The sequence below is a fragment of the Tachyglossus aculeatus genome, chromosome 26, assembly GCF_015852505.1.
Source record: "Tachyglossus aculeatus isolate mTacAcu1 chromosome 26, mTacAcu1.pri, whole genome shotgun sequence".
Lineage (NCBI taxonomy): Eukaryota > Metazoa > Chordata > Mammalia > Monotremata > Tachyglossidae > Tachyglossus > Tachyglossus aculeatus.
This window is the reverse complement of record NC_052091.1, coordinates 4,072,311-4,087,441: the sequence shown is the minus strand read 5'-3', so window position 1 is coordinate 4,087,441 and position 15,131 is coordinate 4,072,311. Positions and strand designations below refer to the sequence as shown.

General features: G+C 57.7%; 1 protein-coding gene across 1 annotated transcript in view; it reads right to left on the bottom strand.

Annotated features, from left to right (window-relative positions):
* Positions 1-4,183: 4,183 nt before the first annotated feature.
* The window catches only part of PAK4 (p21 (RAC1) activated kinase 4), a 34,281-nt gene continuing 23,333 nt past the window's right edge, over positions 4,184-15,131 (bottom strand). The window contains 9 exon segments of the mRNA XM_038767028.1: positions 4,184-5,330; positions 5,952-6,086; positions 6,215-6,340; positions 6,446-6,572; positions 6,752-6,885; positions 7,774-8,056; positions 8,058-8,197; positions 8,611-9,147; positions 13,964-14,194. Coding sequence (XP_038622956.1) covers positions 5,175-5,330; positions 5,952-6,086; positions 6,215-6,340; positions 6,446-6,572; positions 6,752-6,885; positions 7,774-8,056; positions 8,058-8,197; positions 8,611-9,147; positions 13,964-14,167 — 1,842 coding nt within the window. The 5' untranslated portion in view covers positions 14,168-14,194 and the 3' untranslated portion in view covers positions 4,184-5,174.

Genomic DNA, 15,131 nt, shown 5'->3' with positions numbered 1-15,131 from the left:
CTTAGTACAGTGCTCTGCACACAGTAAGCGCTCAATAAATATGATTGATGATGATGATGATTAGAAGTTTAGCCGCCACAACTCGCCCCCTAACTAGAGGGGTCCCGGGAGTCTCTGATCTGGATCTTCTGTTTTCCTCACTTTAAACTAGCTTTGTGGGGGTGAGGGGGAAGGAGTGGGTAGCACCTGCTCCCATCTAGAGTGATGGACTTTAAAAAAAAAAATGGTACTTTCATTCATTCATTCAATCCTATTTATTGAGCGCTTACTGTGTGCAGACCACTGCACTAAGCGCTTGGGAAGTCCAAGTTGGCAACATATAGAGACGGTCCCTACCCAACAGCGGGCTCACGGTCTAGTTATTAGGTGCTTACTATGTGCCAGGCACTGTACCAAGTGCTGGGGCAGATACAAGCCAATCGGGCGGGACGCAGTCCATGTCCCAAAAAGGGCTCACAGTCATAATCCCCATTCTAATAATAATAATGGCATTTATTAAGCGCTTACTATGTGTGAAGCACTGTTTTAAGCACTGGGGAGTTACAAGGTGAACAGGTTGTCCCACGGGGGGGCTCACAGTCTTAATCCCCATTTGACAGATGAGGGAACTGAGGCCCGGAGAAGTGAAGTGACTTGCCCAAAGCCACCCAGCTGACAAGTGGTGGGGCCGGGATTTGAACCCACAACCTCCGACTCCAAAGCCCGGGCTCTTTCCACTGAGCCACGCTGCTTCTCCCAAGCTTCTGAGTCTACCCATGAGGTAACCGAGGCACAGAGAAGCCAAGTGACCTGCCCAAGGTCACGAAGCAGATGATGATGATGATGATGATGGCATTTATTTAGCGCTTACTATGTGCAAAGCACTGTTCTAAGCGCTGGGGAGGTTACAAGGTGATCAGGGTGTCCCACGGGGGGCTCACAGTCTTAATCCCCATTTTCCAGATGAGGGAACTGAGGCCCAGAGAAGTGAAGTGACTTGCCCAAAGTCACACAGCTGACAATTGGCAGAGCTGGGATTTGAACCCATGACCTCTGACTCCAAAGCCCGGGCTCTTTTCCACTGAGCCACGCTGCTTCTCATGATAATGAGCCCACTGTTGGGTAGGGGCTGTCTCTATATGTTGCCAATTTGTACTTCCCAAGCGCTTAGTACAGTGCTCTGCACATAGTAAGTGCTCAATAAATACGATTGATGATGATGATAATAATGAGAATAAGTGATAAGGGATGAGTGGCAGAGCCGGGACTAGAACCCAGATCCACCAACTCTGGGGCCCGTGCTCTTTCCACCAAGCCTCGCTGCCTCCCACTTGTTTCGTTCCCTCCTTCCCTCCTTCTAGACTCTGAGCCCGTTGTTGGGTAGGGATTGTCTTCATTTGTTGCCGACTTGTACTTCCCGAGCGCTTAGTACAGTGCTCTGCACACAGTAAGCGCTCAATAAATACGATGGAATGAATGAACGACCTTTTTCTTCTCTAATGGCCTTTGTTAAGCACTTCCCATGAGCCGGGCGCCGTACAAAGCATTGACGTGGACAGAAGTGAATCAGGTTGGACACAGTACCTGTCCCCCGTGGGGTTCACAGTCTTCCCCGTTTAACCGATTAGGCAACTGAGGCCCGGAGAATTGAAGTGACTTAATAATAATAATAATGGCATTTATTAAGCACTTACTATGTGCAAAGCACCGTTCTAAGCGCCGGGGAGGTTACACGGTGATCAGGTTGTCCGACAGTGGGGCTCACAGTCTTAATCCCCATTTTACAGATGAGGTCACTGAGGCCCAGAGAAGAGAAGTGACTGGCCCAAAGTCACACGGCTGACAGTTGGCAGAGCGGGGATTTGAACCCACGACCTCTGACTGACCCTGGAATGCCCTCCCTCTGCCCATCCGCCAAGCTAGCTCTCTTCCTCCCTTCAAGGCCCTACTGAGAGCTCACCTCCTCCAGGAGGCCTTCCCACACTCAGCCCCTTCCTTCCTCTCCCCCTCCTCCCTCTCCATCCCATCTTACCTCCTTCCCTTCCCCACAACACCTGTATATATATATATATGTTTGTACATATTCATTACTCTATTTATTTTACTTGTACATATCTATTCTATTTATTTTATTTTGTTAGTATGTTTGGTTTTGTTCTCTGTCTCCCCCTTCTAGACTGTGAGCCCACCGTTGGGTAGGGACTGTCTCTATATGTTGCCAATTTGTCCTTCCCAAGCGCTTAGTCCAGTGCTCTGCACACAGTAAGCGCTCAATACATACGATTGATTGATTGATTGATTGACTCCAAAACCCATGCTCTTCTTCTTCTCAATTGTGTGCACAGTAAGCGCTCAATAAATCCGATTGAATGAATGGAAGTGACTTGCCCAAGGTGACCCAGCAGACAAGTGGCAGAGGAGGGATTAGAACCCAGGTCCTTCTAACTCCCAGGCTCTACCCACTAGGCCACCCTGCTTCTCCTGCCCCAGGAAGCCCCGGTTCGGTTGGCTGGCGCCGACATGCCGCACCCGGGGCAGGCCGATTCGGGATTCAAGGGGGCCGAGTTCTACTTTTAGCCTTGCTCCGGCGTGCTGCGTGACCCTGGGTGGGTGGCTTGAGAGAAGCAGCGTGGCTCAGTGGAAAGGGCCCAGGCTTGGGAATCCGAGGTCACGGGTTCAAATCCCGACTCCGCCGCTTGTCAGCTGGGTGATCTTGGGCAAGTCGCTTTTTCATTCATTCAATCGTATTTATTGAGCGCTTCCTGTGGGCAGAGCACTGGACTAAGCGCTTGGGAAGTCCAGGTTGGCAATATCTAGAGACGGTCCCTACCCAACAGTGGGCTCACAGTCTAGAAGGGGGAGACAGAGAACAAAACATATTAACAAAATAAAATAAATATGTACAAATAAAATAAATAAAAAGTCTCCGTCCCTCAGTGACCTCATCTGTAAAATGGGGATTCATTCATTCAATCGTATTTACGGAGCGCTTACAGTGTGCACAGCACTGTACTAAGCGCTTGGGAAGTACAAGTTGGCAACATAGAGACAGTCCCTACTGAACAGTGGGCTCACAGTCTAGAAGGGGGAGACAGAGAACAAAACATATTAACAAAATAAATAGAATAAATATGTACAAATAAAATAAATAAAAATTCTCCATCCCTCAGTGACCTCATCTGTAAAATGGGGATTCATTCATTCAATCGTATTTATTGAGCGCTTACTGCATGCAGAGCACTGGACTAAGCGCTTGGGAAGTCCAAGTCGGCAACATCTAGAGACGGTCCCTACCCAACAGCAGGCTCACAGTCTAGAAGGCGGAGACAGACAACAAAACATATAGAAAGGTGTCAAACAGACAGGTGTCAAATAAAATTAAATGATTTAGAATTAAATTTATATTTATTTTACTTGTACATATCTATTTATTTTATTTTGTTAGCATGTTTGGTTTTGTTCTCTGTCTCCCCTTTTAGACTGTGAGCCCACTGTTGGGTAGGGACCGTCTCTATATGTTGCCAACTTGTACTTCCCAAGCGCTTAGTCCAGTGCTCTGCACACAGTAAGCGCTCAATAAATACGATTGATTTATTAATTAGTAGTGTTCTGCACACAGTAAGCGCTCAATAAATACGACTGATTGATTGACTGATTGATTGATCTGCGTCCAACCTTATGAGCTTGTATCTATCCCAGTACTTAGTACAGTACCCAGCACATAGTAAGTGCTTAACAAAAACCATTAAAAAAAAAAAAGAAGAAGGGTAGGGGTGGATGGGATTCAGAAAAGACACCCTGGGTGAAAGTAAATTTCCTTATGATCTAAATGCTTAGCAGTGTGACCTGAAAACCAAAGGGGCAAGGACTGCCCCTGGGGATGAAGACTGTGAGCCCCACTTGGGACAACTTGATTACCTTGTATCGACCCCAGCGCTTAGAACAGTGCCTGGCACATAGTAAGCGCTTAACAAATACTAACATTATTATTGGATGGGGTAAAATCCTGAGTGGGCGGGTGTGAGGGCCTGTCTAGGGTGGAATGGGGGGCTGTTGTCTCTCCAAGACCCCCAAAGGGCCTGCTCCATCCAGACAACTAGCGGAGGGGAGCTGAGGGGACGAAGTGCGTAGACGGACGGACGGACGGACCCCGGCCCTCCCCCTCCGCCACCCCCAGGCCCCCGAATCACAGCCCAGTCTCCTCTCAAAAACAAAACCAACAAAAAAAACCGCTTTAATTGGAAAATTAACCGGGCTTCCCTGCCTGGTCACAAAATCAAATAAAATCCAGAGTGGCAAAAGTTCCTCAGGGACATTACGGGGTGGGGGGGGTGGGGGGGGGGGGCAGGGGGAAGAGGACTGCAGGGGTTACAAAATGACAATATAAATATCTTTGTAAAAACGAGGAAACCTGCAGAGATCAGTAGTCATTTTCAGTAGACGCCCGGCCTGCCAGCCCCCCGCCCTCCAATCCTAGAACGCCGGCGAGGGGCGCGGGATGGGGGGATCCGGGGGTCCCCACCCCACCTGAGCCGGGGCCTTCGAGTTAAATCCAGACCCCAGAGCAGGGGCCGGCTGGGGGCCGTGGAGTTAAACAGGTGCACACCCACACACACGCGCTGCCCACTCGGTGCTCCGTACCCCGGGGATGCTCCTCCTGCTGCTTTTTTGACCCAGACGTACCCACCCGCTGCCCGCCTCCGTTAACGTCCCGGCTTTGTGTCCGGGACCCCCGCCAGGGCCCAGGGGGTGAACTGGGGCCGGGACCCTCGGGTTTCCAGTGTCGAGTGAGCCGGGCCGGGCCGCCACCGGCTTGGAGGGGGTCAGCGTGGAATAGGCCCGGGGGGTTGGGGCTGGCAGAGCCCTCGCTAAAAACACAGTCCGGCCCCTTCTCAGTAGTAAAGACCCCAGCCGAGCAGGCCAGGGTGCCCCCACCCAGCCCCGTACCCGGAGATTTTGGCCAACAGGACCAGATGTCGGGGAGAAGAGAAGGCCTCGCGTCCCCGCCTCGCTGAGATTTGGGGCTGGGAATCGGGGGAGGGCTGGAAGCCGGGAACATCGGTCCTGGAGAAGGGGGAAGGGGGAGTGGGAATGGGCCGGAGGATCCGAGCTCCCTCCCCTCCGTCCCCGCCCCCGCCCGCCGCCTCGTCTCCGTTGTCTTTGGTGCGGGGAGGGGGGCCGGGGGGCGGCCGCCCTCATCTCATCCGGTTCTGCCGCATGAGCGGGACGATGCTGGCCGGGGGCCCGGCCTTGCCCAGGAACGGGTGCTTCAGCAGTTCGTTGGCCGTGGCCCTCTGGGCTGGGTCCCGCACCAACAGCCGGTCCAGGAAGCCCTTCATGGATGGAGACACCTAACCGGAGGGGACGGGGAGGAAGGGGAATCAATCACTCAATCGTATTTATTGAGCGCTTACTGTGTGCAGAGCACTGGACTAAGCGTTTGGGAAGTACAAGTTGGCAACATATAGAGACAGTCCCTACCCAACAGTGGGCTCACAGTCTAAAAGACTGTGAGGGGGAAGAGAGGGGGATGACCTGGGGGGGGGGGGGGGGAACCCTCTCCTTCTGCCACCCCCTCAGTTGGGCCGAGCCCCATCTCTCCTCCCTCCTTCCGTCACCGGCCCCCGTCTCAGTGTCCGGCACACGCCTGGGCTCAGGGGGCTGGGCCGGCCCGCTCTCAGCCTGGGTCCCGGTGCCGGGCGGCTCCGGGCCGCGGTGACTCCATCTTGATCCCCCCCTCGGCCCCTCAGCGCGGGGGCAGGACCACCTGGGCCTTCCCTCCCGCAACCTCCCACAGACGGGGCGGTCCGTACTCTACCACGGTGGGGGACGGACGCTCAGGGCCATCCCACTCCCACCCCCCGCCCCACCTCCTGGGACCCGCAGAGTCCGTTGTAGGTGACCAAACAGCCCGGGGGGCAGGCGGAGAGGGTCCCCACTCCCTCCAAACCCCGTGCCCGAGGGGGCCTTGCCTTGTGGATGTTTTTCAGCTTGGGGGGAAGGTTGTCGCGAATCATCTTCATTGCCTTCAGGGGCGGCTCATTGAAGTAGGGGGGCTCCCCGTCCACCATCTCGATCACCATCACTCCCAGCGACCAGATGTCCACCTGGGGGATGGACAGAGGGGATGGTGGCGGCAAGCCCAGGGTGCGGGATGGGAGGCCCCACAGCTCAGGGGGATGTCTGTGGGTTGGGGCTGGGCCCGGGCCCCGGTCCCCATCCCCTCCGGCCTCACCTCGGGCCCGTAGGGTAAGCGGGAGATGAGTTCGGGGGCCATCCAATACGGGGTCCCCACCAGCGACTTCCTGCGTGGCACCTCCTTGTTCACCTGCGCACAGAAGCCGAAGTCCGACAGCTTCACCTGGGGAGAGATGAGTGGGGTCGGGGGGAGGGCCTCCGATCGGAGCCGGAAATGCTGAGGAAGGAGACGCTCCCGGGCTCCCCCCGGCCCCCGGCCCGCCCTCACCCTGCCGTCGTGGGTCAGCAGGATGGAGTCGCTCTTGATGTCGCGGTGGATGACTCCCTGGGCGTGGAGGACAGACAGCGCCTTCAGGACCGCCAGGCACACGGCCGCGATCTGCTCCTCGTTCATCCTGGGGGACGGAGAGAGGGAGGGAGGGAAGGAAAGAGAGGGAGGAAGTCTTCGATCTGGAAGCCGACCCCTCTCCTCCCCCTACCCACGTCAGCAGCGCCAAACCCGGCTGGGGTCGGTCCCGGGAGCTCTCTGTCCCCCGCGTCCCGGGGGTGATGGTGTCCCCCTCATCCCACGCACCTGGTGTGAGTGACGATGTCGGTGAGGGCCCCTCCCTCCAGGAACTCCATGACCACCCACAGCTCGTCGCCCACCAAGTAGCTGTTGTAGAGCTCCACCACATTCTCGTGCTGATAGTCCCGCATGATCACCACCTGTGGAGGGGCCGACGGTGGGGGTGAGGGCTCAGCCGCTTCGGCCAGCAGCAGCCCTGCCCTGGGAGCTACTGGGCGGGCAGAAAAGGGGCTTCGGGTGGGCAGTGAGCGGGGAGCTCCAAGCAGGGCCTGCTGGGCTCTTGGCCCACGGGGGCACCTGGCCATAGCAGGGCTGGATGGGGAACTGGGCAACGGCGAGACCGGACGGGGCAACTGGGCAACGGCGGGGCGGGATCGGGCTGCCGGAAAACAGCAGGGTTGGACGGGGTGCCTGCTGGGCTTCTGGCCCACAGGGGCACCTGGCCATAGCAGGGCTGGAAGGGGAACTGGGCAACGGCGAGACCGGACGGGGCAACTGGGCAACGGCGGGGCGGGATCGGGTTGCCGGAGAACAGCAGGTTTGGATGGGGTGCCGGGCAACAGCGGGATTGGACGGGGCATCTGGGCGACCGCTGGGCCGGACCGGGTCGCCGGGCAACAGTGGGACCGGACGCGGTGCCGGGCAACAGCGGGACTGGACGGGGCAACCGGGCAACCGCTGGGCCGGACCAGGCTGCTGGGCAACAGCAGGGCCGGATGCAGCACCGGGCAACAGTGGGACTGGACGGGGCGACCGGGCAACTACTGGGCCGGAGGGGGTCACTGAGCAACAGCTGGGCCGGACCGGGCCACCGGGCAACAGTGGGGCCAGATGGGGAACGGGGCAACAGAACGGCCAAACGGGGCCCTGGGCAACGGGAGGGCTGGAAGGGCACTGGCCGAGAGGAGGGCCAGATGGGGTTGGCGGGTTGGAACCCTGGCTGGGACCGGTGGACGGGCCCTCCTCCGCGCCCCGCTCCCGGCCTCGGCCCCCCACCCCGTCCCGCCTGGGCCTCGGCCCCCGCCGACCTCATTGAAGAGCAGCTCCCGGCGCTGCTGCTTCCTCAGGTCCATCTTTTTGACGGCCACGAGCTCGCCGCTGCTCCGGACGGTGGCGATGCAGACGACGCCGGTGGAGCCCTCGCCGATCTTGATGAAGTTGTCCAGGTCGGAGCGGGGGTCGCCGGGGTCCACCACCATCTGCAGCGCCGCGCGGAACTGCTCGTGCGACACGCGCTGCGGCGAGCGCGGCTGCGGCGGCCCGGCGGCCGGGGGGGGGCTGGGGCCCCGGCGGGACCCCGCGGGCCGGGTGGGGGTCCGAGGCGGGCGGGGCCGGGCCCCGGACGGACGGCTCGGCGGCCTGCCGGGCGCGGGGCGGCCCCCGGGAGGAGGGCGGGCCGCCGGCGGGGCCGTTGGAGGCCGTTTCGTGGGCCCGGCCCGGCCCGGATTCCCCCTGCGGGAGGGAAAGAGGGGAGCGCGAGTGAGGGGGTGGGTGGGCGGCCGGGGGGTGGGGAGCAGCCTGGTCCCGGCACCTGCAGGGATGGGGGTGAGGGGGCGTGGGACAGGAACGGGAGGAGGAGGAGGGAGAGGAAAGAGGAGAAAGGAGGAAGAGGGGACCCCCGTCCCGGTGCCCAGAAGCTCCCCGAGCTCCAGACAGACAGACGGTCAGACAGACGGACAGACGAGCCGGAGGACGGATGGGATGGAAGGCGGACAGAGACGAGAGGAGGGGCGGCGGGGTGCGGAGGCTGAAGCCAGTGGTCTGGGCGAGCAGAGACGCAGCTCCCCGGCGGATGGGGGGGAGCACGAGGGGGCGAGACGCTCCCCCAGGCGCTCCGGGGGCCGGGGGAGAGAGGCGGGGGTTACCTGGGGGGCCGAGCCCCGGCCGGGGTCCGTGTCGGCACGCGGGTACGTGTTAAAGGGCCGTCCGCCCTGCCGGGCCGTCTGAGCCGCGCCGCCGGGGGCCGGGAGGTGGGGGGTGCCCAGACTGGGGCCCGACAGGGGCCGCTTGTCCCGGGGGGGCTGGGGGCTGCCGGCCCCGCCGGCGTACGACGACTTGGGCCTCTTCTCGGGCCCCTCCCGCCGGGCCGGCCGCCCGGCCCCCTCGCCCGGGGGGTCCCTCCGCCCGCCCCGCTCGGGGGCTCCGGTCCTGCCCTCGGGCGGGGGCTTGGGGTACTCGGGGGGCGCGGGCTCCTGGCCCCGGGGCTGCTGGGAGGAGGCCCGGGGCGCCGGGGGCCGGACCCCGGCCAGCCCGTTCTCCTGGGCCGGGGGGTCCCGGCGAGGCGGGCAGGGGGGGCTGTCCCGACGCAGGGAGTTGGACCGCGTCACCGACATATTCTCAAAGTCCTCCAGCAGCAGCGTCAGGGCCCCGTCCTTCGGCGCCTTGTTCCCTCGCACGATGGTCTGGGCGGCCCCAACGGCCCGCGCCCACATGCACACGAGCACACGCGTGGCGGGGGGGGGGGGGGGACGACACGATGACACAACACGCACAAGCGCGCACACACACAAACACACGGACAAAATCGAAAAGAACACAGGGAGGGAGAATGAGATGCCTGGTGGAAGGGTGAGGGCCGCTACCGGGAGGGAGGGTACGTCCCTCGGGACGATAATTTCCGGAGACCCCCGTGTCCGGCCGACCCCGCGGCTAGCCCCCGCTCCGCCCCCCGGCCAGAGACGTCCCCCTTCCCCTCCCGCTCCACTGGTCCTCGCCATCGCAGCCTGAGGAAGGGAGGAAGCGGCCGCGCCAGGGTGTAATTTGGGGTCGAGCAAATTGGCGGGTGGCGGCTGGACTGGGCGTCCCTGTGGCCGCTCCGTTTGAGCGGCGGAGACGGGGGCGGCGCCGGCCCGAAGACCCCCCGAGGCGGGGTCAGGCTTGCCTCTCCTGTGGGTCTGGGGATGAGGAGAAGGGAGGAGAGCCCACTGTTGGGTAGGGACTGTCTCTATATATTGCCAGCTTGTACTTCCCAAGCGCTTAGTACAGTGCTCTGCACACAGTAAGCGCTCAATAAATACGATTGATTGATTGAGAGGGGAGCAGAGGGCCCCAGTCTCTGCCCCTGCCCCACCAGCGGGGACAGACCCTCCAGCATAGCAATCAATCAATCGTATTTATTGAGCGCTTACTGTGTACAGAGCACTGTACTAAGCGCTTGGGAAGTACAAGTTGGATGCCCGGTGCCCACAGCTGGGCCTCCGTCCATCTCCCCTGGCTGGAAATAGTTATTTTTCCCACTCCCCCACCCCTCATATGCTCATATCCCCTCATGGGTTCAAATCCCGGCTCCGCCAATTGTCCGCTGGGTGACTTTGGGCAAGTCACTTCACTTCTCTGGGCCTCAGTGACCTCATCTGTCAAATGGGGATTAATAACAATGACATATTGATAATAATAATGATAATGATTCCCCCACCCCTCATATGCTCATATCCCCTCATGGGTTCAAATCCCGGCTCCGCCAATTGTCCGCTGGGTGACTTTGGGCAAGTCACTTCACTTCTCTGGGCCCCAGTGACCTCATCTGTCAAATGGGGATTAATAATAATGACATATTGATAACAATAATGATATTAATAATAATGATAATAATGGCATTTGTTAAGCGCTTACTATGTGCCAAGCACTGTTCTAAGCGCAGGGGGGTTTACAAGGTGATCAGGTTGTCCCACTGGGGGGCTCGCCGTCTTCATCCCCATTTTACAGACGAGGTCACTGAGGCCCAGAGCAGTGAAGTGACTTGCCCAAAGTCACCCAGCTGAGTTGGTGGAGCCGGGGTTTGGACCATGACCTCTGACTTCAAATCCCGGGCTCTTTCCATTGGGCCACGCTGCTTCTCTTTAAGATTGAGAGTGGGAGCCCCCCGTGGGACCACCTGGTCACCCTGTAACCTCCCCAGCCGGTGGGGCCGCACATAGTAAGCGCTTCTCTCCTTCTCCAGCCCAGCCCGCACCCTCCGCTCCTCCACCGCTAATCTCCTCACCGTACCTCGTTCTCGCCTGTCCCGCCATCGACCCCCGGCCCACGTCACCCCCCGGGCCTGGAATGCCCCCAATCCCTCTGCCCATCCGCCAAGCTAGCTCTCTTCCTCCCTTCAAGGCCCTGCTGAGAGCTCACCTCCTCCAGGAGGCCTTCCCAGACTGAGCCCCTTCTTTCCTCTCCCCCTCGTCCCCCTCTCCATCCCCCCGTCTTACCTCCTTCCCTTCCCCACAGCACCTGTATATATGTATATATGGTTGTACATATTTATTACTCTATTTATTTATTTATTTATTTATTTTACTTGTACATTTCTATCCTACTTATTTTATTTTGTTGGTATGTTTGGTTCTGTTCTCTGTCTCCCCCTTTTAGACTGTGAGCCCACTGTTGGGTAGGGACTGTCTCTATGTGATGCCAATTTGTACTTCCCAAGCGCTTAGTACAGTGCTCTGCACATAGTAAGCGCTCAATAAATACGATTGATTGATTGATTGATTGATTAATAAATGCCATCATTATTATTATTATGCTGATCCGCCCCCCACCCCCGAGCCCCCAGTCTGGCCTGGGGAGGGGGTGTGCCTCCTACACTGGAAGTCCCTGCTCTCTGGGCAGCCCCCTGCCCTCACCCCTAGCTGCGGGAGGAGCTCCAAAGAGCGTCCAGCCTAGCTCCTGGCCCTCACCCAACTCCCCCGCACGCCCCTCGGCCCCACTACTGCCACGGCAACTTGGGGGGCGAGGAGGGGGAGAAAGGGGCAAGGGCCACAACCCAACCCCTCTGGATTCCCTGAACACCTTGTAACCTCCCCAGCGCTTAGAACAGGGCTTTGCACCTAGTAAGCGCTTAACAAATGCCAACATTAGTATTATTAAAATGGGGATGAAGACTGTGAGCCCCCGGTGGGACAACCTGAACACCTTGTAACCTCCCCAGTGCTCAGAACGGGGCTTTGCACATAGTAAGCGCTTAACAAATGCCTTTATTATTATTACTATTATTATTATCAGTGCAGTGCTCTGCACACAGTAAGTGCTCAATAAATACGACTGGATGGATGAATGAGTGAATGAAGCGGTGAGCCGGTGAGGGAGGGGAGGTGGGGAAAGGCGATTGGGAGGATTAGGAGGCAGCCAGGTGTTCCGGCAGAACCGGTGTGGCCGGCCGGCTGGGAGGCCGAGCGACGTCTCGCCTGCCCGGGGGGCGGGAGGGAGTCTGGTTAGGTCCCGGCGCCCAGGAAGTGAAACCCGTAATTCCAGCTGCCGGGAGCCGGGATCCAGGAAGCCGGGCCAGACCGGGCCAGGGAACCCACCGCTCTCCCCGTTCGGGCTTCCGTCCTGGGAAGGCCCCTCCGCTCGGCCTGGTATCGCCCTCGGACTCAATCAATCAATCAATCGCATTTATTGAGCGCTTACTGTGTGCAGAGCACTGGACTAAGCGCTTGGGAAGTCCAAGCTGGAACATACAGAGACAGTCCCTACCCAACAGTGGGCTAGAGAAGTGAAGTGACTTGCCCAAAGTCACCCGGCTGACAACTGGCGGAGCCGGGATTTGAACCCATGACCTCTGACTCCAAAGCCTGGGCTCTTTCCACTGAGCCACGCTGCTTCTCATGTATCGGTTTGCTGCTATAGTGTACTCTCCCACGTGCTTAGTACAGTGCTTTGTGCAAAGTAAGCGCTCAAAAGAGAAGCAGTGTGGCTCAGTGGCGGGAGCCCGGGCTTGGGAGTCATTCATTCATTCATTCAATCGTATTTATTGAGCGCTTACTGTGTGCAGAGCACTGGACTAAGCGCTTGGGAAGTCCAAGTTGGCAACATACAGAGAGACGGAGGTCAAATCCCGGCTCCGCCAGTTGTCAGCTGGGTGACTTTGGGAAAGTCACTTAATTTCTCTGTGCCTCAGTTCCCTCATCTGTCAAATGGGGATGAAGACCGTGAGCCCCCCGTGGGACAACCTGATCACCTTGCAACCACCCCAGCGCTTAGAACAGTGCTTTGCACATAGTAAGCACTTAACAAATACCATTATTATTATTGTAACCACCCCAGCGCTTAGAACAGTGCTTTGCACGTAGTAAGCGCTTAATAAGCCCTTCAAGGCCCTACTGAGAGCTCATTTCCTCCAGGAGGCCTTCCCAGACTGAGCCCCCTCCTTCCTCTCCCCCTCCTCCCCCTCCCCATCCCCCCCGCCTTACCTCCTTCCCTTCCCCAGAGCACCTGTATATATGTTTGTACATATTTATTACTCTATTTATTTTATTTTACTTGTACATACCTATTCTATTTATTTTATTTTGTTAATATGTTTTGTTTTGTTCCCTGCCTCCCCCTTCTAGACTGTGAGCCCACTGTTGGGTAGGGACCGTCTCTCTATGTTGCCAACTTTGACTTCCCAAGCTTAGCCCAGTGCTTGACTTAGCCAAGCTTAGTCCAGTGCTCTGCACACAGTAAGCGCTCAATAAATACGATTGATTGATTGATTGATAAATGCCATTATTATTGTAATAATATGGCTGACCGAATGAAGTTCAGAATCAACCTAAACCTCTGATCCTCATCCCCCCCTGGAGCCGCGTCCTCAGAGGAGATTCCCAACGTCCCCCCGGGGGGACTTTGCTGGTCTGAGTTCTCCCCTCGCTCCCTCCCACTCCGCTCCCGCCCTCCAGGGACCAGAGACCGGGGCAGACGGGCAGACACGCAAACAACGAGAATGGCCGTGGCAGGACCACGGGAGATGATGGTGGGGTGGGAGGAGGGAGGGACAGTGGAATGGGAGGAGGGAGGGATGGTGGGATTGGAAGAGGGAGGGACGGTGGGATGGGAAGAGGAAGGGACGGTGGGATGGGAGGAGGGAGGGACGGTGGGATGGGAGGAGGGAGGGACGGTGGGATGGGAAGGGGGAGGGACGGTGGGATGGGAGGAGGGAGGGACGGTGGGATGGGAAGGGGGAGGGACGGTGGGATGGCAGGAGGGAGGGACGGTGGGGTGGCAAGAGGGAGGGACGGTGGGGTGGCAGGAGGGAGGGACGGTGGGGTGGGAGGAGGGAGGGACGGTGGGATGGGAGGAGGAAGGGACGGTGGGGTGGAAGGAGGGAGGGACGGTGGGGTGGGAGGAGGGAGGGACGGTGGGATGGGAGGAGGGAGGGACGGTGGGGTGGGAGGAGGGAGGGACGGTGGGATGGGAGGAGGGAGGGACGGTGGGATGGCAGGAGGGAGGGGGAAGGGCCGTCGGCTGCACCTTTTGGTTGCCACGCTGGATAGCGGTGATGCAGACGGGGTCGACGAGAGGTTTGGGCCGCTTGGCCGACTCCTCGATGATGCCCTGCCATTGGCGCGGCAGCCCGGTGAACTTCTGCTCCCGCTGGTCGTAGCCCGTGTGGACCCGGTGCTCGAAGTTGGACGGGGCCGAGATCTCCAGGCGCTTCTTCTTCTTGCTGAACATGGTGGCGGCGGGGGGAGTCTAGCCCACCTGCGGCCGGGGCGGGGGGAGAAGCACGTCACCGCCCCCGCCCGCGGCCCTCATCGCCCAGATCCAGCCCCCACCCTGGGCCCTCCACGGCCTGGAATGCCCTCCCTCTTCATATAACAATAATAATAATAATGATGATGATGGTATTTGTTAAGCGCTTACTATTCACTCATTCACTCATTCAATCGTATTTATTGAGCACTTACTACGTGCAAAGCACTGTTCTAAGCGCTGGGGAGGTTACAAGGTCATTAGTTATATTATATCAATAGATATATATATCAATATATTACTCTATATATTATTTATTTTACCTGTACATATCTATTAATTTTATTTTGTTAATATGTTTTGTTTTGTTGTCTGTCTCCCCCTTCTAGACTGGGAGCCCGCTGTTGGGTAGGGACCGTCTCTAGATGTTGCCAACTTGGACTTCCCAAGCGCTTAGATCTATCTATATATCAATACATTACTCTATACATTTATTTATTTTACCTGTACATATCTATTCTATTTATTTTATTTTGCTAATATGTTTTGTTTTGTCATCTGTCTCCCCCTTCTAGACTGTGAGCCCGCTGTTGGGCAGGGACCGTCTCTAGATGTTGCCAACTTGGACTTCCCAAGCAGTTAGATCTCTATATATCTATATATCTCTCTCTATATATATCTATAGAGATATATAGATATATATATATATTACTCTATATATTTATTTTACCTGTACATATCTATTCTATTTATTTTATTAATATGTTTTGTTTTGTTGTCTGTCTCCCCCTTCTAGACTGTGAGCCCGTTGTTGGGTAGGGACCGTCTCTAGATGTTGCCAGCTTGGACTTCCCAAGCGCTTAGTCCAGTGCTCCGCACACAGTAAGCGCTCAATAAATACGATTGAATGAATGAATGAATTGAGCGCTTACTGTGTGCAGAGCAC